The sequence below is a fragment of the Bos javanicus genome, chromosome 4, assembly GCF_032452875.1.
Source record: "Bos javanicus breed banteng chromosome 4, ARS-OSU_banteng_1.0, whole genome shotgun sequence".
NCBI lineage: Eukaryota > Metazoa > Chordata > Mammalia > Artiodactyla > Bovidae > Bos > Bos javanicus.
In genome coordinates this window covers 48,747,030-48,769,033 of record NC_083871.1, presented here as the reverse complement: position 1 = coordinate 48,769,033, position 22,004 = coordinate 48,747,030, and the positions used below count along the sequence as shown (strand labels likewise).

Here is a 22,004-nt window from a genome sequence, read left to right as displayed (position 1 = left end):
ATCTTTTTGAATGAAAGTTTTCTCTGGATATATGCCCAGGAGTGGGATTGCAGGATACCCTCATTTTAAGTGAGGCCCCACAGTTAAGTCTATACTCCTTGGCCTGGTCCCCAACCCCAAGGTCAGGTCTGTGAAAACTCTCCAAAGGAAACTAGGATTGTGAACTGAGAGAGACATAAGAGTTAGTGGCAGCTGAGTCCCTTTCAGTGTTGACACTCTAAGTGCTACACCGTTGCTGTGAAAGGACCCCAGAGGGGGCTGACTCCTGCCTGCTAGCCACAGCCTGGTGTTTTCTTTAACTCTTTCAGGAATTCTGTAAGATCTCCAAGCACATGTCCAATAATTCCCCAATGTTTTTGTTTTTGTTTTTTAATCTCAATGTGATTAGGGGTTTCTTTCCCCCAGCCAAATGATTCTTATCTGGTATAGCCCTCCCAACAAGACTGCCAGCAATTAGTTGGAGTGATCTAGTCAAACCACTTTACCTATGGCATGGACCAAATGGGTAGCTAACAGCTGTCAGGTCTATGAGATACCATATATTGCTTTCAAACTATATTTTTAAATGTTCTTTTTAATTTAAATTTTTACTAAGTCAAACCAGCTCATCAAACGTCTCAATTACTAAGCTTTATCACATACATTTATACACAAATACAAAGAATGATTGGAGTAGGAAACGGCAACCCACTTCAGCACTCTTGCCTGGAAAATTGCATGGAAAGAGGAGTCTGGAGGGCTACAGTCCATGGGGTTGCAAAGAGTCGGACATGACTGAGCACATATACACAGACACACACACACAAAAAGCTGTCTTCAAAGTAACCTATTATTATTTCGTTGAAATACATAAATAAAGTGTAGGATAGGGGAGGGTTGTTTGGACCACATTATAGTGGTTATAGCACATTAAACATTAGTGATGATACCTTGACCCTAAGGCAACATAATTTTCAGACTGGAATTTATGGACTTTATAAAAATATGTAAGTTTTGGTTCTCAGAAGTGAATACTGCAAGTCTGGTACTGTCCCCATCATGGACAATTGTGAAATGGGATTTCCTTCAAAATCTTCTGTGTCATTTAAGGTTCCTGATCTTTCTACCACTGGATTTTATTTACATTTCAGGGAGCTTAATGATGTAATGACTTAGGGACCCAGTATTCTGCTTTTCTATAAAACTCAATCTTATTGAAGTATTTTTCAGAGCTACAGAAATAGATTTTCTTTTCATTTTTTACCAAATGAAAAAAAAAGAAACTTTTGCAATGTACTCAAAAATAAATAAACAAATGATTACTTTCCATTTCCAGGCTCAGTAATCTCCTATTTAGTTTACTTTCTACTAAATAAGTAATAGGAGAATGGAGCAAAAGGACACAGCTTAAAAAGTGTTTCAAACCGGACAAATTCTTACAAAAACATTAGGTCCCCCAAATCAGTTTCTGAGCAAACAATCAGATACACAGATTTTAAAAAATAATAACTTCTATACTGACATTTTAGATGTAATTTTATTGTGTCTGTTGTTGTTTCAGAGTAAGCATCTGTTATGATAAATTAGTAGGAGCAAAAGTCTTTTCCCAGTATTTTTCTTTGCTAGAAATAATTAATTGTCTAAGAAAAATAATATTATCACTTTGGGAAAGATAGCTAAAAACATTTTTCATCACAGGCTATATTTTTGCAAGAGAAATAAAAGCACAACTTCAGTGAGTTATTATGTCCATCTTTCCTTTTATCCAAAGAGAGAGATACTTTGGATCAAAGTAACTACACAGAACATGAAGCAGTAAGCTATCAGAGAGAAGACTACGAAAAGAAACAGTCAAAATAATTCCATTATGCTTTCTGTTAATCTATAAGCCTGTTAACATCTTTTCTATTACTATTTTCCGTATCCAAGACAAGAGTATAATGTAAAATTAATGTATTCAGTAAGTTACATACCCTGGATTCAGCATCATCTTCTTCTTCATCAGGATTATAAGCTTCTGCACATACTGCAAAGATAAACATGGAAATTTTAAAGATTCTTTCACCAAGAAACATGCTACAATAAATATATCTTTAAAAATTAATGAACAAAACAAATGCTGTGGTGTAAAAAAGCATGAATCTACCTCATCCAGGGCAAGTAGTCTACCCCGCAAAGCCAGTCTGCTATTGCAATTTATATGGAATTTACTAAAATATAAACCTGCCCTTTTAGGTACTGATAACTTCTTTTCTTTCTTTTACTCAGAGAAACATAGCTAACCTCTTTCACCTTCATTTCCAAGCTAGAGAAATGGTTAAGATCAAAAATTACTGGAAAGAACAGGCACACACAAATTCTAAGTCTGCTTTGAAATGGTCAATTTAATCATGCAATTATGAGTAACTTGCATAAATCATCCATAATTCAATCTTCCAGGAATAAATACTATTAATATTTTGCATATTCCTTTCCAGTCTTTATTCTGAGCTGAGTTCATACTGCATTCAACATTTTAAAACTTGCTTTTTCATTTAACACTGTAAGAATTCTGCATGCCATTGGAAACATTTTATAAATATTTTTTAAAGACTGCTAATTATTTATCATAAGCTCCAATTTACTACTCCCCTAACGCTAGACATAAAACTGGCTTCTATTGAAACAACCTTGCAGTAAATATCTTAATGCACAAATATTTGTCTACATTTCAGATTATGTTGTGGAATTATTCCCAAATGTTATTTTGGGGGCTAAAAGGCATGACAACTTTTAAGGCATATTTATCACGACACTTCTTTGCAGGGAGATTATACCCATCCAGTGTTCTATAAGGAATGTGTGAGGAGATTCCCCTAAATGGTACCACAGAGTTAGATATTATTGCCAATTTTAATGAAAAAAAGATTTAAATTTTTAAGTATTATTGAATTTGAACAATTTTCAAATGTTTGTAAGCTGACTGTATATCCTCTTTTGTCCCTATGCCTGAGACATTTATTTCTGTATTTTATTTTCTTTTTGATTTACGCCAGTTTCTCAATACCAGTTTGACATATCTCTTATAATCATTTCATCCAATCTTCTTTTTTTCTTTGGCCATGCTATGTGCTTGCAGGATCTTAGTTCCCAGACTATGGATTAAACTCAGACCAAGGCAGTGAAAGCATGGAGTCCTAACTACTGGACGGCAGGAAATTCCCTCCTGTTTGCTTTTTAACTATAATTACTAGATCTTTTTTTTTTGTTTGTTTTAAACCAATTACTCATGTTTTTTGTTTTTAATGTAATGACATCAAGAAAAAAAATCCCCCAATATGATTTAAACCCGATGTTAAACATCACAAAAGTACCACTGCTTCTGAGTTTGGTATTTGCAAATCTTTTTTATTTGCAAATTTACAGATCTGTAACTTCTCTTCTTTCAGTTCATAAAAGGAGACTGTTTTACATTTATCCTTTAATTCAGGTGGTGCTAGTGGTAAAAAACCCACCTGTCAATGCTGAAGATACTAAAACTCACGTATTCAATCCCTAGGTCAGGAAGATCCCCTAGAGGAGGGGATGGGAACCCACTCCAGTATTCTTGCCTGGAGAATCCCGTGGACAGAGAAGCCTGGCAGGCTACAGTCCATAGGGTCTCAAGGAGCCAGACATAACTGAAGAGACCTAGCACACACACTTTAATCCATGTGGACTTGATTCTGGCATGGACATAGAAATTTAAAGAGCAGAGGACAGATGAAAGGTGGACAAATATCTTTCCAGGGGCCTCAGAAGCACTGTCATCTTTAGTCCAAGGATTGTCAATATTATTATGAAATCTGCCAGTAGCTTTCTTTTTACAGGCATTGTTCTACACACCTTAGCCAGTGAGTGATTCTTAACCAGGGCCTATTCTGTCCCCCAGCATGACGTCTAAGCAACATCTGGAGACATTTTGGCTGTTACATCTATAGGGGGTTAAGCTGCTGGGGGAAGCTAGGAGACACCACATCATGCACAGGACAGCTCTTCCTCCTCCCCCCTTCCAACAAAGAATGATCTGATCCAAAATGTCAACAGCTGCTGAGGTTGAGAAGCCTTGACCAGGTTTATATTTTCTCCTTCAGTCTCACAACAACCCTAGGTGTCATATCACCACTTGGGAGATGAAAGAACTGGGCACAGTTATATATCTTGGCCAAGATCACACAATGTGGTACAACCACATGACTTGATCCCAGGGCTGTCTGGCTCACTCCAAACGCCTCGTTCTTCTTCTTTTTTAATGTTTTAAAAAGCAGCTTTATTGAGATATAATTCACATGCCATACAATTCACCCATGTAAAGTGTACACTCAATGTTTTTGGTATATTACATTATTAATTTACTGTAGCAGGTCCTGGAACTTCATTCCTTTTTATGGAAATGCCTTGCTCTTAACCACTGTTCTGCCCTTGCTGGCTTCGGTGAATTCACCAACACAATGCCTGGACCTCAGCCTTCTGTCTCAGAAATCTAAAAGAAGGAGGCCTTCTTACAGGGACAGGCACCCATTAAAGAACCTCACTGATGAATATCACCAGGATGCCAGCTTAGTAACTAACTTCCTGAATTATTACGGCGTCACCATAACCAGCCAGCTCTCTCCCTGCAGGAAGACCACAGAAGCCAAATCACAATTAAAGGCTTCCTTGGTGAGGAGATGGGAAGAGGAGAGAGTCTGTCAAATAAACTATTTAATGCATCAGTCTGGGACAGCCTTATGTAGATGAAAGTGAAAGAGGAGAGTGAAAAAGTTGGCTTAAAGCTCAACATTCAGAAAACTAAGATCATGGCATCCAGTCCCATGGCTTCCTGGCAGATAGATGTGGAAACAGTGGCTGACTTTATTTTTCTGGGCTCCAAAATCACTGCAGATGGTGATTGCAGCCATGAAATTAAAAGACGCTTACTCCTTGGAAAGAACGTTATAACCAACCTAGACAGCATATTAAAAAGCAGAGACATTACTTTGCCAGTAAAGGTCCATCTAGTCAAGGCTATGGTTTTTCCCGTGGTCATGTATATATGTGAGAGTTGGACTATAAAGAAAGTTGAGTGCTGAAGAATTAATGCTTTTGAACTGTGGTGTTGGAGAAGACTCTTAAGAGTCCCTTGGACTGCAAGGAGATCTAACCAGTCCATCCTAGAGGAGATCAGTCCTGCGTGTTCATTGGAACGACTGATGCTGAGGCTGAAACTCCAATACTTTGGCCACCTGATGTGAAGAGCTGACTCATTTGAAAAGACCCTGATGCTGGGAAAGACTGAGGGCAGGAGAAGAAGGGGACGACAGAGGATGAGATGGTTGGATGGCATCATCGACTCAATGGACATGGGTTTGGGTGGACTCCGGGAGTTGGTGATGGACAGGGAGGCCTGGTGTACTGCGGTTCATGGGTCGCAAAGAGTTGGACACGACTGAGCTACTAAACTGAAGTGGGACAGCCCAAGACGTACACATGCAACACACACAGTCCTGCAAATGTGGCCCAGACTCTAGAATTGTGTTGCCACAACTTTCTTAAAAGCAGGATAACATCTACCTCTAAAGCTTGGCTCTGTATTTTCTTTTTCCCTGTCTGACCAACCTCACAGGCAGGACTGATATATAACTTGGAGGGCTCAGTGCACAGTGGAAATACAGACCCATTTTCATAAATTAAGAAATTTAAGAGGACAAGAGCAGAACCTTAAACCTAAGTTGAGGCTCTTGGGAGTGTGGGGACCACAGAGTCAACCATTCTAATGGTGTCTGTATGTTTAGTGAGGTGATATTGTAAGATATCATGTCCTTCAAGGTAACCTGTTATATATAGCACCTTAACCCATTCATGTTGATCTTCAGTTTTAATTCACAGAAAGAAATCTTAATCCTCTAATTTCTAAGTTTCAAGCCCCTAAATGCTGACTAAAAATCGTCACTAGTATTAAGGATCTATTCTCTTTCTAAATAATTTATCAATTGCTTCAGTATTATTACTTAATACCCTTCTGATTTGTGAAACCTACCTTATCACATATTTGTTTGTTTCTTTCTGGACTATTCATTCCATTGAATCATTTGTTGTTCCAATATTACAAGGTTTAGCTCTGGCACTAAAGTGCGGTAGTTTCACTATATTAAAACTCATCTACTGCACCTCCTATACTGCCATGGGGCCCTCATACCTCCTTACTTTCACTTACACAGTCTCTTCTGATTGGAATTTCCCCCACGTCCTCCTTTCCAAGCCATCCCTTCTCTTCAGCCCCAGCTGAAAAATCAGATCAATGGCAGAGTTTTGAGTTCCAAGAGAGATTTTATAGCCTATAAGCCTAAAATATTTACAATCTGGTTTTTACAAGCTGAATTTTGTCCCTCCAAGTTTTATATATTGAAGCCCTAAGCCCTAATGTCTCAAAATGTGACAGTATTTGGAGGCAGAGCCTTTAAAGGGGTGATTAACTTAAAATCAAACAATTAGATTGGGCCCTAATCCAATCTGACTGGTGTTTTTATAATAAGAGGAATTCTGGTCACAGAGACACACCAAGGATGCACACTGGTGGAGGAAGGACCAGGCGACAGCACAGTGAGAAGGTGGTCTGCTGCGAACCAAGGAGAGAAGCCTTATGAGAAACTAAATATGCTGACACGTTGCTCTTAGCTTTCTACCCTCCAGAACTGTGAGAAAATACATTTCTGTGGTTTAAGCCAAAAAAATAAAGTGAGATCAAGAGTCAAACATTGACTTCTCGCTTAGACAGGGCTAACTTAGGACACCCCACTGTTGTGTTCCCTTTGCAGTGTGGACAGAGTCCATTACCATCACCTACTGCTGCTGCTGCTGCTAAGTCGCTTCAGTCGTGTCCGACTCTGTATGACCCCATAGATGGCAGCCCACCAGGCTCCCCTGTCCCTGGGATTCTCCAGGCAAGAACACTGGAGTGGGTTGCCATTTCCTTCTCCAATGCATCAAAGTGAAAAGTGAACGTGAAGTCGCTCAGTCGTGTCCGACACTTTAACAAACAGGTTACCACCTGTGCCCCGCCCAGGCAGAACTGTGGCCCTTCGGAAACTATGTTCATTTCTATATGTCCCTAGTACTGACCAGTGGCTTAGTGCTAAAGAATCTACCTGCAATGCAGGAGACGCAGGTTCAATCCCTGGGTTGGGAAGAACCCCTGGAGAAGGAAATGGCAACCCATTCCAGTATTCTTGCCTGGGAAATCCCACAGACACAGGAGCCCGGCGGGTTACAGTCCATGGGGTTGCAAAAGAGTCAGACACAACTTAGTAACTAAACAACCACAAAAAGCACTGACCTGGCACAGTGACTGGCTCAATGCCCATTTTTTTGAAAGAATGACTGATGAACAAACAAGCTTGAAGGTCCTCGAGGGCAGAGATGATGTCTCTTTTAAATATCACCCAATAATCTACCTGTATTATAGACTCTCAAACAAAAATACATAGAACGAATGAATAAAAAGTTGTTCTTTGTATACTATTTGTCCCAAAAAATGGGAACAGAGAGGATGAGTGAAAATGAGGACCTTCCATCTTGTTCACCAAAGGACCTGGCACAGAGGTTAGGAGCTTAGTGAATATCTATACAAGGAATGAATGAATGAAAGACTCTCTATCTGGATAGACCCTGAAGCCCAAGCCTCCAGATAACCTGAGCTGCCTTGAATTTTTTTCTCAAGTGTACCCCATCCCTCCCGGGGAATCTGAAATTGAGCCTGAAACTATATACGCTATTCTGTTTGGCAATTACACAGTTACGAGGAAAAGAGCCTTCTTCTTTATGTGAACCCTGCGTTGAGTTTTTCTACCATGTTGTGTATATATGTATTTGGATAATGCATTAATAATCTAGGATGCTCCAAGAATTTAAGTAGTTTCCCACATTGCAGACAGTATAATGTGCACTGGCAATAGCCAGACAAATGTCAGGGTTTTCAGGACAGAAAAGTGAAAACTATATATTGGGTTGGCATCTTGTGGGACTTGGCTCTCGATCTTTTCATGCACTACACACACACACACACACACAGTGTGACAGACAAGGGCCAAAGGTTTCTTTTTCCTATATTTAAAAGCACGTTGTCTTTTTCAACATCATTTCCAATAGGGTGTCCAAAAACTCACTTCAATTCTGACACTACCTACCCAAAGTTAGCATTATATCCCAAGAGTTGAAGCAGTAGTCCCACAAGACTGCCCCCACCTTAGGCATCAATCACAATTCCCAGGCTACCATACTTCTGACCAACCGACTATAAACTGAGGGTTTCCACAACACCCTCCTCTAGTTTGATAATTCAGTAGAATGACTCATAGAACTCAAGAAGTACTTGCCTTTCTCTTACTGGTTTATTATAAAGAATACAACTCAAGAATAGCCAAATGGATGAGAAGTATAGGGTGAGATATGGTGGGAGGGGCGCAGTCTCCATGCCCTCTCTGGATGCCACCCTCCTAGCTCATGCTGTGCTCCCCAGTTTGCAAGTTCTCTGCAGCTGGTCATTTAGGGATTTCTATGGAGGTTTTGTTACATGGGCACAAACCAGTGGCCTTTGGTTAAACCAGTGGCCATGGATTAAACCAGGGGCCTTTGGTTAACCTCCGTCTCCAGTCCCTCTCCCCTACTCCAAGGCTGGACTGAGTTCCACGCTTCCAATCATAGTTTGGTCTTTCTGGGACCAGCCCGCATTCTGAAGCTATCCAGGAGCCCCTCAACCAAGAAAGTCTGGTGAGCACACCAAAGAAATCAGGAGATCCCCAGGGTGTTAGGAGCTCTGTGCCAGGCGCCAGGACCAAGTATCTTTGCCTTGTTTATATTGCACAAAGGATTACACCAACTCCCAGGGTTTTCACCAAGGGCCCACTATACTTTGTTGGGGAATGTATAAAAATCAGTAGTCAAAACAACTGTGCCCTGGACAAGTTTACCCTGTGAGTTCTGAAAAAGCCAACAAAGAATAAAGGAAGCAGGCCCAGCTCCATGAGCCACTGGGCCTCAGCACCTGGCGCAGAGCCTTGCACACAGTACAGCCTCAATAAATATTTGCAGAAGGAATCAAAAGCAAATGTGGCCTGCAGAGAAAGACTGCGTGCTTCAGAGGTCTAAAACCTAGGGAAATAATGGACTTCTGCAAAATATGTAAAATTTACTTTCCCAATGTTCTCAATGCACTAAGATTTCAGCATACTTATTTAAATGATAATCAGCTTAAAATAAAGCTATTATAAAAGCACAGGTGTATTAGACAACAGAGTTCTGATTGCAACGTGGTTAAACTTAGCTTACTCAAGTGGAAATGAGCTTCTACAAAGGGAAAAAAAATGTACCTTTTACAAATACTAGTTTAAGGCATGCATTTTCAAACAAGATTAGTTGGGGGAAGGGGCAAAAAAAAAAAAACAACTTTTACTTTACTTTTCTTCCATATAAACCACGATATACATACAATTGTTGTTTAGTTGCTCAGTAGTGTCCTCCTCTTCTGTGACCCTGTGGACTGTAGCCCGCCAGGCTCCTCTGTCTGTGGGATTTCCCAGGCAAGAATACTGGAGCGGGTTGCCATTTCCTTCTCTAGAGGATCTTCCCAACCCCAGGGATCAAACCTGGGTCTCCTGCACTGACAGGTGGATTTTTATCACTGAGCCACCAGGGAAGCCCCCTTTTTTCCATATGAAGAATAGGTATTCATACAATACTTAACCAGATACACACTATATATATTGTACTAAAATCTCAGGGAGGGGACAGTTAGGGGGAAAAAGACTAAAAAACACGTAGGGGCAGAGGCAATAATAAAAATAAGACTGAGACACACTGGTATAGGGATATACTAGTTATAACTAAGTAAAAGGAGGAGGCATGATGACAAGCCATGGACACCCCTCTCCCCTCTTGAGTCACATTTTTGCCCAATCTGGTACGTATCCACTGTGACACATCACTGATCATCTTAACATGTAATTCACAAAGCAAAGGCATTTGGATAACATGTCCAAAAACAGAAGTTCACGTTTTGATCCCAAATCACATTCAAACAAAACGACCCACAGGAAGTCTGAACTTACTCACTTAAAAAAATAGTTTTTGAAATGCGGGAGGTGATGCAAGAAGGTATGTACACCACATTTCACAGGACAAGCAGCATGATCTTTCCAGAGAGACAGGGAAGTGCACTCCTACCTTGTAAAGGCCCTGAACCCCAGCCTTCCTATCCCTGTTTCTTTTTAGGGGCTTATAAGGTAAGAGAAGACGTATTGAAATCAATCTCACAGTTTATGTACAAATAGGGAGAAAAACTTCTTAACTTAAAAATCTATAAAATAAGGCTCAACAACTCTGAAAAGAATCATTACCATTTCCTTAAAAGTGCTTTTCAAATATTAATTGACCATTCAGCTATTTAATGTACAACTTAATATCCTACTATTTCCTGCATCAAAATACTAGAAGTTGTTATAATCTACCATGTTACTGCCTAGATTTTAGCTACAAAAAGAGCAATATAAATACAACCTGTATCTATCTTGCAGTAATGCTGGCAGGCTTCACTGAATAGTACTTAAGTGAATATTTAATTTCCAGATCAATTATGTTCATGTCAGAAAAATTAATTTAAAGATTTTAGCCAAGGTACTTAACTGTATTATCTTGTCTTGGTGAAACGATTAAACAGGGCTTTAAAAATCAGCCCTTCAAAACCATCTCTGGTTCTCCATAAATTTCTGAATTAAAAAAAAATTTATTTTATATTATAGTTGATTTATGATGTTGTCTTAGTTTCAGGAATATAGCAAAGTGATTCAGTTATACATATACATATATTTATTCTTTATCAGACTGTTTTCCCATGTAGGTTATTATGGAGTATTGAGTAGAATTCCCTGTAGTATACAATCAGTCATTATTGATTATCTATTTTATATATATAATAGCGGCATGTATATGTTAATCCCAACCTTCTAATTTATCCCTCCCCTTTCTTTCCCCTCTTAACCATATATTTGTTTTCTAAATCTACGAGTCTGTTTCTGTTTTGTTTGTAAATAAGTTCATTACCATCATTTTTAAAGATTCTACATATAAGTGATATCGTATATTTGTCTTTGTCTGACTTACTTCACTTCATCCATGTTGCTGTAAATGGCTTTACTTCACTCTTTTTATAAAACATTGTTTTAAATCTTCATTCATGTAGGCTCCTAAAGTGTCAAACATATAATTACCAATTTTAAAAAGTTTTTACAAATTTTTTCCTGTTACTTCCACTAGAAAATATATTATCTCATAAGTATTTTAGAAGCCTTGGTGGCTCAGATGGTAAAACGGAGATCCAGGTTCAATCCCTGGGTCAGGAAGATCCCCTGGAGAAGGAAATGGCAACCCACTCCAGTATTCTTGCCTGGAAAATCCCATGGACGTAGGAGCCTGGTTGGCTACTGTCCACGGGGTCGCAAAGAGTCGGACACGGCTGAGCGACTTCACTATCTATCTATCTATCTATTAAACACTTCATTAAACCACCCTGATTCATCACAAAATCATTATTTTTGTTGCCCTTTAAGAGAGAGATTTAGAATAAGATTATATAATTGACCCACTCCTATCCACGTTCTGTTTCTAAAAACACTTTTCCTCCACCTGTATACCACGCTTCAAGTGATTATACTATCAGGAACCATTCACAAGTAAATGCTTCACAAGTAAAGCAACAGAACTCAAAACATTCTCTAATCTGTTTTTAAAAGACATGTAGAAACAACCTAAGTGTCCATTAATAGACAAATGGATAGAGATGTGTGATATTCCACAGACAGTGAAATATTGCACAACCATTCAAAATGTAATCTTGCCGTTTGTGACAACATGCAAGGATCTAGAGGGCATTATGTTAAGTGAGGTAATTCAGATAAATAATGGCAAATACTGCATGATTTGATTTACATGCAGAATCTAAGAAGTAAAACAACCAAACCAAACCAAATCTAAAACCGACTCACAGACACAGAGAACAAACAGGTGAATGCCAGAAGGGAGGCACTGGGGTGGATGAAATAAGTGAAGAGCATTAACAGGTACAAACTTCCAGTTATATAATAAATAAGTCATAGGGATGTAATATACAGCATAAGGAATATGGTCAACAGTATTATAAGAACTTTGTGTGCAGACAGATGATTAATAGACTTATCCTGGTGATCATTTCATAATATATGCAAAATCAAGTCATTATGTAGTAAACTCGAAACTAACATGATATTGTGTATCAACTGTATATTTTTTAAACTGTAAATTTTTCTTCAAAAATGTCTCCAAAGGAAAAGCAAAGAACTATGTCAGAACCCATATACATATAATTTTTATTCTAGATTTGGGTTCCTAAGTAATTAAAAAATTTAGTTATGAAGTATGTGGGCTTCCCAGGTGGCACAGTTGTAAAGAATCTGCCTGTCAATGCAGGAGATGCAAGACATGTGAGTTCAGTCCCTAGGTTGGGAACTCTTTCTAATAAAGCTTTTCACATAAAATAAAAATACTGACTTGGTGTCTACCTCAATCTGATAATAAAATGGCTTGCTGTACACCTTGAATACTTAAAAAACATCTTCAGGTGTTGAGAACAGGAGAGGAAGGAGTATGGCAAATCCTCACTCCCAAAGCAATGATAAAATATGATTTTCACAAAAAATATAAAACAAAAACATTTCAGGACTCTGGGAATCAAAGGCCAACAAATTGAGAAGCATTTATTCATGAAATACTACTGAACCCTAAGTTAGAACAGTGGGGCTGTGAAAACACTCCTGTGTTCTTCCCTTACTCCCTCTATCACCACATTTACAGCACTCTTGATACCCAAGTGAGAGCTGATTCCCACACTGACCAATCCTCTTTTAATAGCCAGATGTCCAACAATTCCCTTCAGTTCTGACACTAGCTCCTTGCAGTGAGCATCAGATTCCACAAGTCAAGGGTTCAGCCCCACAACACCACCCCCACTTCAGATGCCAAACATGGGTAGTGAGTCCCCAGATTACCCACAACTTCTGTCCAAAGTGGCTATATATGGGCGGTCTCCATGACCCCCTCCCTGGACTTCATCATTTGCTGCTGCTACTGCTGCTAAGTTGCTTCACTTGTGTCGCTTCACTTGTGTCCGACTCTGTGTGACCCCAGAGACGGCAGCCCACCAGGCTCTGCCATCCCTGGGATTCTCCAGGCAAGAACACTGGAGTGGGTTGTCATTTCCTTCTCCAATGCATGAAAGTGAAAAGTGAAAGGGAAGTCGCTAAGTCGTGTCCGACTCTTAGCGACCCCATGGACTGCAGCCCACCAGACTTCTCCATCCATGGGATTTTCCAGGCAAGAGTACTGGAGTGGGGTGCCATTGCCTTCTCCGAATCATTTGCTAGCCCAGCTCATAAAACTCAGGGAAACATGCTTATCAGTTTATTATATACTAAAGGATACAATAAAGGGTCCAGCCAGAAGAGATAAGAGAGGACAAGGCTGGAAGGGCTCTGAGTACAGGAACTTCTGTCCCCGTGGAGTTGGGGTGCATTACCCTCTCAGCATACAGATGTGTTCACTGAACCCTGTACTTTGGCAAACTTACATAGAAGCTTCATCTTGTAGCCATGATTAATGCTAATTAACTCAATCTCCAGCACCTCTCCCATTCCCAGAGGATGGCAGATGGGGCTGCAAGTCACAAGCTTCTAATCCTGGCTGGGTGTTTCAGGTAACCAGCTCCCATTCCTAAAGCTATCCCCAAGCTCATCCAAAGTCTTCTCAGTAGAACAAAGACATTCCTATCACCTAGGAAATTTCAAAGGATTTGGGAGCTCTGTGTTAGAAACCAAGATCAAAGACCAAACATTAGAACAAAAGACGCATCTAGTGCTCTTGCAACCTAGAATATCACAAAGGTTTTAGGAACCCTGTACCAGGAAATGGGGATAGAGACCAATATACGTTTTTTCAATTATTTCATAGACAGTCTATGGCATTCCTGCTTGGGACTGCTATCCTGGCCCCCCAAGTTCAGCATGATCAGCAGCATAGTTCTACCTGCTTTGCTGCTAAGGGAGGCTAACTTGATTAAAAGTGCAAAAAATCCATGCCCAGCAATACAGTTGGTAATGGCAATCATGAAGGCAGACAAACAGCAAGACTAGCAGGTTACCTAGCTGGAGGTTGTGGAGGTTGTGGAGCTGCAGCAAGTATCAGACCAACAGACTAAACAGAAATGTTTAAAAGTGAGACAACCACAGAAGAGCTTCAAAAGCTATCCAAACAACCATGGCCCACTGGAAGGCTGTGTGGGCACACACGAGAAATGGGACAGGGTCCAAGCTATCTACCTCTCTGGGTCCATGAGGCTACAGCACATGCAGAGAAGACAAACATGGCAGCCAGAAGCTGGGAAACACTTTAAAATGACCTGTAACAACTAAAGAGAAAAAAATCCAATTAAAATTTGGGCACAGGATCTAAAGAGACTTTTTTCCCCAAAGAAGGCATACAAATGGCCAACAGGTACATGAAAAGATGCTCAACATCACGAATTACTAGGGAAATGCAAATCAAAACCACAATAAAGTATCACTTCACATCTGTTAGAATGGCTATTATCAAGAAGACAAGAAATAACAAGTGATGGTGAGAATGTCAAGAAAAAAGACCCCTTGTGCTAAATTGGACCCCTGCTGAATTGGTGCAGGCACTATGGAAGTTCCTCAAAAAATTAAAAATAGAAATACCATACAATCTAGCAATTCCACTTCTGGGTATTTATCTGAAGAAAATGAAATCTTTCTCACAAAGATATTTGCACCCCAATGTTCACTGTATTATTTACAATAGCCAAGACCTGGAAGCAATCTAAATCTCCACCCATGGATGAATGCACAAAGAACATGTGATATTTATATACAATGGAATACTATTCAGCATAAAGGAAGGAAATCTTGACATTTGCAACAACACGGATGGACCTTGAGGCCGTTATGCTAAGTGAAGTAAGGCAGACATAGATAAAAGCTGTTATGATATCACATGTTGAGAATCTTCAACAAAAAAACAACTTAGAAACACAGAAGACAGATTGATGGTTATCAGAGGGGGAAAAAAGCTGTCTGAAATTTGAACATGCTCCCCAACTCACACATATATCCATCAGCTCAAGGCATTTGTAGATAACCTCTAACCCATCATGGACTTACCACTAAGCCATGCAGATACAGGAGCTAATACTGGAGATCCAGGGTTAATCTTTTTTTAATTAAAAATTTTATAAATCAGAGACATTAGCATTCACACACCATAGTGGAAACAGAGTCCATAAATTTAGCCCAGTAAAGCTGTTAAACAAAAAAAGGGCAACAACAAGTCTGAGAGGGAGTAAATCAGAATTAAGAATTACTACAAAATAAAATCTGAAATCCTGGTTCTCAGCAAACTTTCAAGGCATATAAAGAAACAGGAAAGTGTGTTCCATGAACAGGAAAAAAGCAGTCAACAGATACTGACTCTAAGTGGATCCATCTGTTAACACTTCTCAAAGACTTCAAAATAAACCATGATGCTTTGTAACTAAAGGAAGTCATATTTAAAGAATTATAGTATGATGACAATGACTCAACAAAGAGATCTCAATAAAGAGGTAGAAATTATGAAAAAGAACCAAATGAAATTTTGAAATTGAAAAGTACAATAATTGAGATGAAAAATTCACTAGATGGGTTCACTAGGTTTAAGCTGGCAGAAGGAAGAATCTACAAACGTGAAGAAAGATCAATAGAAACAATTCAACCTAAAAATCGGAGAGAAAAAAGAATGAATAAAAAGGAAGAAAGCCTCAAAGACCCGTAAGATAACATCAAGCATACTAACCTGCATGTAATGGCAGTTCCACAAAAAGAGGGAAAGGGTAGGAAACACAAGAAGAAATAATGGCTAAAAAACTCCCAAACTTTATGAGAACTGAACTTACAGATCCAAGAAGCTCAATGAACCCTACCCTAGAATAAACACAAACAAATACATACCTAGGCACATTTCAGTTAAACTGTAAAAGTCAAAAACAAATTAAATTTTCAAAATAGTAAAAAACAGTTATCATATATAGGAGAATAATAAAACAATGGTTAACTTCTCTTCAGAAACAATGGAGATAAGAAGGTGTTGATAGCATATTCAAATTGCTAAACGGGAAAAAACAAAAACAAAATTGTCTCACAAGAATTCCATATCCAGCAAAACTATCCTTTAAAAATGAAGGTGGAATGAATTCATTCTCAGAAAAACAAAGACTAAGAAGATTTACTGCCAGCAGATGGGCCCTACAAGAGACACTAACGGAAGTCTTTCGGGCTGAAAGGCAATGACACCAGATGCTAACTCAAATTAGCAAGAAAAAAGGAAGAGCAGCAGAAAAAGGTTAACACTTGAATAAATATAAAAGACTGTATAAATACATATGCTTGCTCTTTTTTCTCTTAATTTTACTTTAAAAGACAAGACTGCACAAAGCAATAATTATAACACCAAACTATCAGGTCTGTAACACATATAATACATATGTCAATAACAGCACAAGGGGCTCTTCAATTCCTCTTGGTTCACACACCTGAGTAAGGCAGTCTAAATGTTCCATGTGGCTATCCCTAGGAAGAGATCACCACTTCTCACTCTGTTTCCAGGTAAAGCTAAGGTAAAAGGGGTGGGGAGGACAGTATTGATCTATTTTGAAATGTCAAGATTCTACCTTGACCATTCCTAGGCATGATATTATCTCTGACCAAAAAAGTTTAATGATTCCCATAACATACAGAATAAGGTTGTTAGAACCTTATAGTAAGAAATGTATGAGTTTTTTTTTTATAGTAGGAGGAAGGCTCTCAAAAGTCTTAGTAAGAATTTGGGCTATCATGTGTGTTATAGGAAGCATTAACGGGCTTTCCAGGTGGCACAGTTCAGTTCAGTCGCTCAGTGTGTCCAACTCTTTGTCACTCCATGGACTGCAGCACGCCAGGCCTCCCGGTCCATCACCAACTCCTGGAGCTTAATCAAACTCATATCCGTTGAGTCGTTGATGCCATCCAACCATCTCATCCTCTGTCGTCCCCTTCTCCTTCCACTTTCAATCTTTCCCAGCATCAGGGTCTTTTCAAATGAGTCAGTTCTTCGCATCAGGTGGCCAAAGTATTGGAGTTGCAGCTTCAACATCAGTCCTTCCAATGAATATTCAGGACTGATTTCCAGTAGGATTGACTGGTTGGATCTCCTTGCTGTCCAAGGGACTCTCAAGAGTCTTCTCCAACACCACAGTTCAAAAGCATCAATTCTTTAGCACTCAGCTTTCTTTATAGTCCAACTCTCACATCCATACATGACTACTGGAAAAACCATAGCTTTGACTAGATGGACCTTCATTGGCAAAGTAATGTCTCTGCTTTTTAATAAGTGGTCTAGCGTCATAGCTTTTCTTCCAGGGAGCAAGCGTCTTTTAATTTCATGGCTGCCATCACCATCTGCAGTGATTTTGGAGCCCCCCAAAATAAAGTCTGTCACTGTTTCCATTGTTTTCCCATTTATTTGCCATGAAGTGATGTGACCAGATGTCATGATCTTAGTTTTCTGAATGTTGAGTTTTAAGCCAACTTTTTTACTCTCCTCTTTCACTTTTATCAAGAGACTCTAGTTCTTCTTTGCTTTCTGCCATAAGGGTGGTATCATCTGCATATCTGTGATTATTGCTATTTCTCCTGGAAATCTTGATTCCAGCTTGTGCTTCATCCAGCCCAGCATTTTGCATGATGTACTCTGCATATGTTAAATAAGCAGAGTGACAATACACAGTCTTGAAGTACTCCTTTCCCAATTTGGAACCAATCTGTTGTTCCATGTCCAGTTTTAACTGTTGCTTCTTGACCTGCACACAGATTTCTCAGGAGGCAGGTGAAGTGGCCTGGTATTACCATCTCTTGAAGAATCTCCCACAGTTTGTTGTGATCCACATAGTTAAACGCTTTGGTGTAGTCAGTAAAGCAGAAGTAGGTGTTTTTTTGGAACTCTCTTGCTTTTTTGATGATCCAGCAGATGCTGGCAACTTGATCTCTGGTTCCTCTTCCTTTTCTAAATCCAGCTTGAACATGTGGAAGTTCACAGTTCACGTACTGTTGAAGCCTGGCTTGGAGAATTTTGAGCACTACTTGGCTAGGGTGTGAAATAAGTGCAATTGTGCGGTATTTTGAACATTCTTTGGCACTGCCTTTCTTTGGGATTGGAATGAAAACTGACCTTTTCCAGTCCTGTGGCCACTGCTGAGTTTTCCAAATTTGCTGACGTATTGAGTGCAGCACTTTCACAGCATCATCTTTTAAGGTTTGAAATAGCTCAGCTGGAATTCCATCACCTCCACTAGCTTAGTTTGTAGTGATGCTTCCTAATGCCCCCTTGACTTCACATTCCAGGATGTCTGGCTCTAAGTGAGTGATCACACCATAGTGGTTATCTGGGTCATGAAGATCTTTTTGTATAGTTCTTCTGTGCCACCTCTTCTTAATATCTTCTGCTTCTGTTAGGTCCACACCATTTCTGTCCTTTATTGTTCCCATCTTTGCATGAAATGTTTCCTTGTTATCTCCAATTTTTTTTGAAAAGACCTCTAGTCTTTGCCATTCTATTTTTTCCCTCTATTTCTTTGCATTCATCACTGAGAAAGGCTTTCTTATCTCTGCTTGCTATTCTTGGGAACTCTGCATTTAAATGGGTATATCTTTCCTTTTCTCCTTTGCCTTTAGCTTCTCTTCTTTTCTCAGCTATTTGTAAGGCCTACTCAGACAACCAATTTGCCTTTTTGCATTTCTTTTATTGGGGATCGTCTTGATCACTGGCTCCTGTACAATGTCACGAACCTCCGTCCATAGTTCTTCAGGCACTCTGTCTCTCATATCTAATCCCTTCAATCTATTTGTCACTTCTATTGTATAATCGTGAGGGATTTGATCAGGTCATACCTGAATGGTCTAGTTGTTCCCTACTTTCTTCAATTTAAGTATGGTGGCACAGTGGTAAAGAATTAGCCTGCCAATGTAGGAGACACAAGACTCAGGTTTGATCCCTGGGTTGGGAAAACCCCCTGGAATAGGAAATGGCAACCCACTCTAGTATTCTTACCTGGAGAATTCCTTGGACAGAGGAGCCTGGCGGGCTACAGTCCATGGGTTCAAAAAGAGTCAGACAGAACTGAGCACACACAGGCTGGGCTATTATCTCAACACATTATTAAATGTATCCCTTCTATTCCCCATCCCCACCTGTCAAAATCTCCCTCCCTTCAAAGCTCTACACAAATGCCACATCCTTCCTGACACTTGCCCCAAACACACAAGTTAGAATTATAAGTCTCCTTTTAGGCAGGAACACTGCACCTTATTTGCATCTTCCTTTCAGTGGAATCAAAAACTACGTGGGGGCCAAATTCTAAACACAATATATGAAGCAAAATCTCCAACAGTAAATGCTATTCTTGAAAATCTCATAGAAAGCCATTGCCGAAGACAGTCATATGGTCCTGCAATAAGTCCACAACAATGGGTTTTCCCTCCAGCATTCAAATAGATTGCTTTTTCTTCTGTTGAGTAGCAGAAGTTCTTGTTGGCTACATTCAGAAGCCATGTTGTGTAGAAAATGGATATCTTTAAAGCCTAGAAATGGTCTTACTCTGAGAGGCATGCAAGAACTGAACAAGCCAGCATGAAGGGTAGACTTCCTTTTCTTTCTCACTCACTGAAGGTACAAACTCACTGAGTGGACTGACCATCTGTTCCATGCTCTGTGTAGAGTGTGTACTGTGAAATCAGAGTGGTAGCACCATGACCCAGTTCTGCTGTGCTGCCCTACAACTGTCCGGTAGGTCAGTCATGAGTACATGGTCAGTTCTTTCAGAGGCCTGGGCACAAGCTAAGTCTTACTCATCTTTAGTAATCTCTCTGAACAATGCTGTAAATGGTGAGTTAATGATAAATGCTTTTTAATTTAGCTGAAGTGACTGCACAACCAACCAGATAGAAAGCCATCTCTTCCACAGTTATCAGAGTATAAACATTTTCAAAACAAACATTGTTGCACAAAAAAAGCAGTTCTCTTTAAAATTAAAAACCTTTGCAAGTCTAGAAAAAAATCCAATCTCATTTAAAAACACAGTAAGTTTGCAGAATATGAGTGAGCCAGGTAGTTGGCTGCTCTTAATGTTGAGAAGAAAACAGCATCAGTAAAAGTCTGTGAGAGGAAAATTACAGTGACCTTTAGCCTCCCACTTGATCTCTTTGAAAAACTTGTGGTATAAATGTAAAGTATTATTTCTGTTTTGAGGCATTTTCCATTAGTACCCAGATGAAGTGATATGCAAGATAATAGTTACATTCTTTTGAAGAGAAGCAACATTTGTCTGCTATTGTTATTTATTGTCATTCTGTATGTAAAGCATTATTCTATCATAAAACGGAGATTTTCTCAACATAAAAAGACAAATCCAAATGGGTCACCTGCAGTCATACAGGCAGGTGGTGAAACAAAGGACAGAGCATCCCTCACACACAGAGCTCAGGGTTCATCAACTGTCTCTGATTCAAAACGGTACTGAGGACACTGCAGATGTCCCCTTAGGCTGGAAAGGAAGCGCAGGAACCAAGGGAAAAGCTACCTTCAACAAAGACAGAGGGCTTCTTAGGGGCAGCCAGTCTAACCTAGGAATCAGCTAGTAGATGAGATCCTATAACCCAAAATAGGGCAGACAAACTTATTCCCCAGGTGAGGTCAGGGTTTTGAGTCTTGTGTCCTAGCAAACGAGACAACTTCTAGCCAACTTCCCAGGCAAATAAGACAACTTCTAGGTCAGTCCAGGATGACTGGGCTAATTAATCAGAACACTTTCTTGGGATCTTCGTGGGGCTTGAATCAGAGGGAATGTCAGGTGGGTCTCTTTCTGGTGGCTACTGCTGTAAAGTGTAGAGCTGTAGTGGTTATATTCCCATCACATGGAAAAAGTGTCCTACAGTAGAGGAGAGAATTGGAGGCAAGAGATGGAGCGATCCCTACCTGTGTTCAAAACCCAGGTACCCAGCTGCACTCCTGCCCTCCACTTGTGGCTGGATGATTTTGTGAGACTCCCCCCAATACACAACCACTGACTAAATTTCACTTAACGGAATTCAATGTGCATTTCAGTCACTCACAATCAGGGAGACATCAGAAATTAAGGGGAACGCTGGTACAGAAAGATTAGGACAAGAAAAAAAAGATAATAAAGGTCCAACAAATACCAAAAATAATTTAAAATAAAATCAGACATCTGTCATTGATAAGGAAGTAGTATTTGGAAAATAACAAGTTCAAATTCTAGTGAATTCAGTGGAATTCTAACAACAAAAGTGAGCGATACTTAATTCAGGGACGTACAGTTCTGACAGGAGTACCCACAATTCTTTATCTATGATATTAGAGAATGTAAATGATAAAGTAGTCTACAAAACTGATGGAGAAGGAAATGGCAACCCACTCTAGTATTCTTGCCCAGAGAATCCTGTGGACAGAGAAGCCTGGTGGGCTGCTATCCATAGGGTTGCACAGAGTCAGACTCGACTGAAGCAACTTAGCAAGCACGCATGCATTGGAGAAGGAAATGGCAACCCACTCCAGTATTCTTGCCCAGAGAATCCTGTGGACGGAGGAGCCTGGTGGGCTGCTGTCCATAGGGTTGCACAGAGTCAGACTCCAACTTAGCAAGCATGCATGCATTGGAGAAGGAAATGGCAACCCACTCCAGTATTCCTGCCTGGAGAATCCCAGGGACAGAGGAGCCTGGTGGGCTGCCATTTAATGGGGTCGCACAGAGTCAGACACGACTGAAGTGACTTAGCAGCAGCAGCAGCTGCTAAACTGAAATTCTCTTCTTCCACCAAGTTTTGCTGTTTTGCAGAACA

The 22,004-nt window shown here is 39.8% G+C and overlaps 1 protein-coding gene across 1 annotated transcript in view; it reads right to left on the bottom strand.

The window, feature by feature from the left end:
• Positions 1-22,004, bottom strand: part of PRKAR2B (protein kinase cAMP-dependent type II regulatory subunit beta) — a 102,566-nt gene that overhangs the window by 36,475 nt on the left and 44,087 nt on the right. Inside the window, exon 3 of the mRNA XM_061413978.1 lies at positions 1,953-2,005. Within this exon, the coding sequence (XP_061269962.1) occupies positions 1,953-2,005 (53 nt within the window). The remainder of the gene's footprint in view (positions 1-1,952; positions 2,006-22,004) is intronic.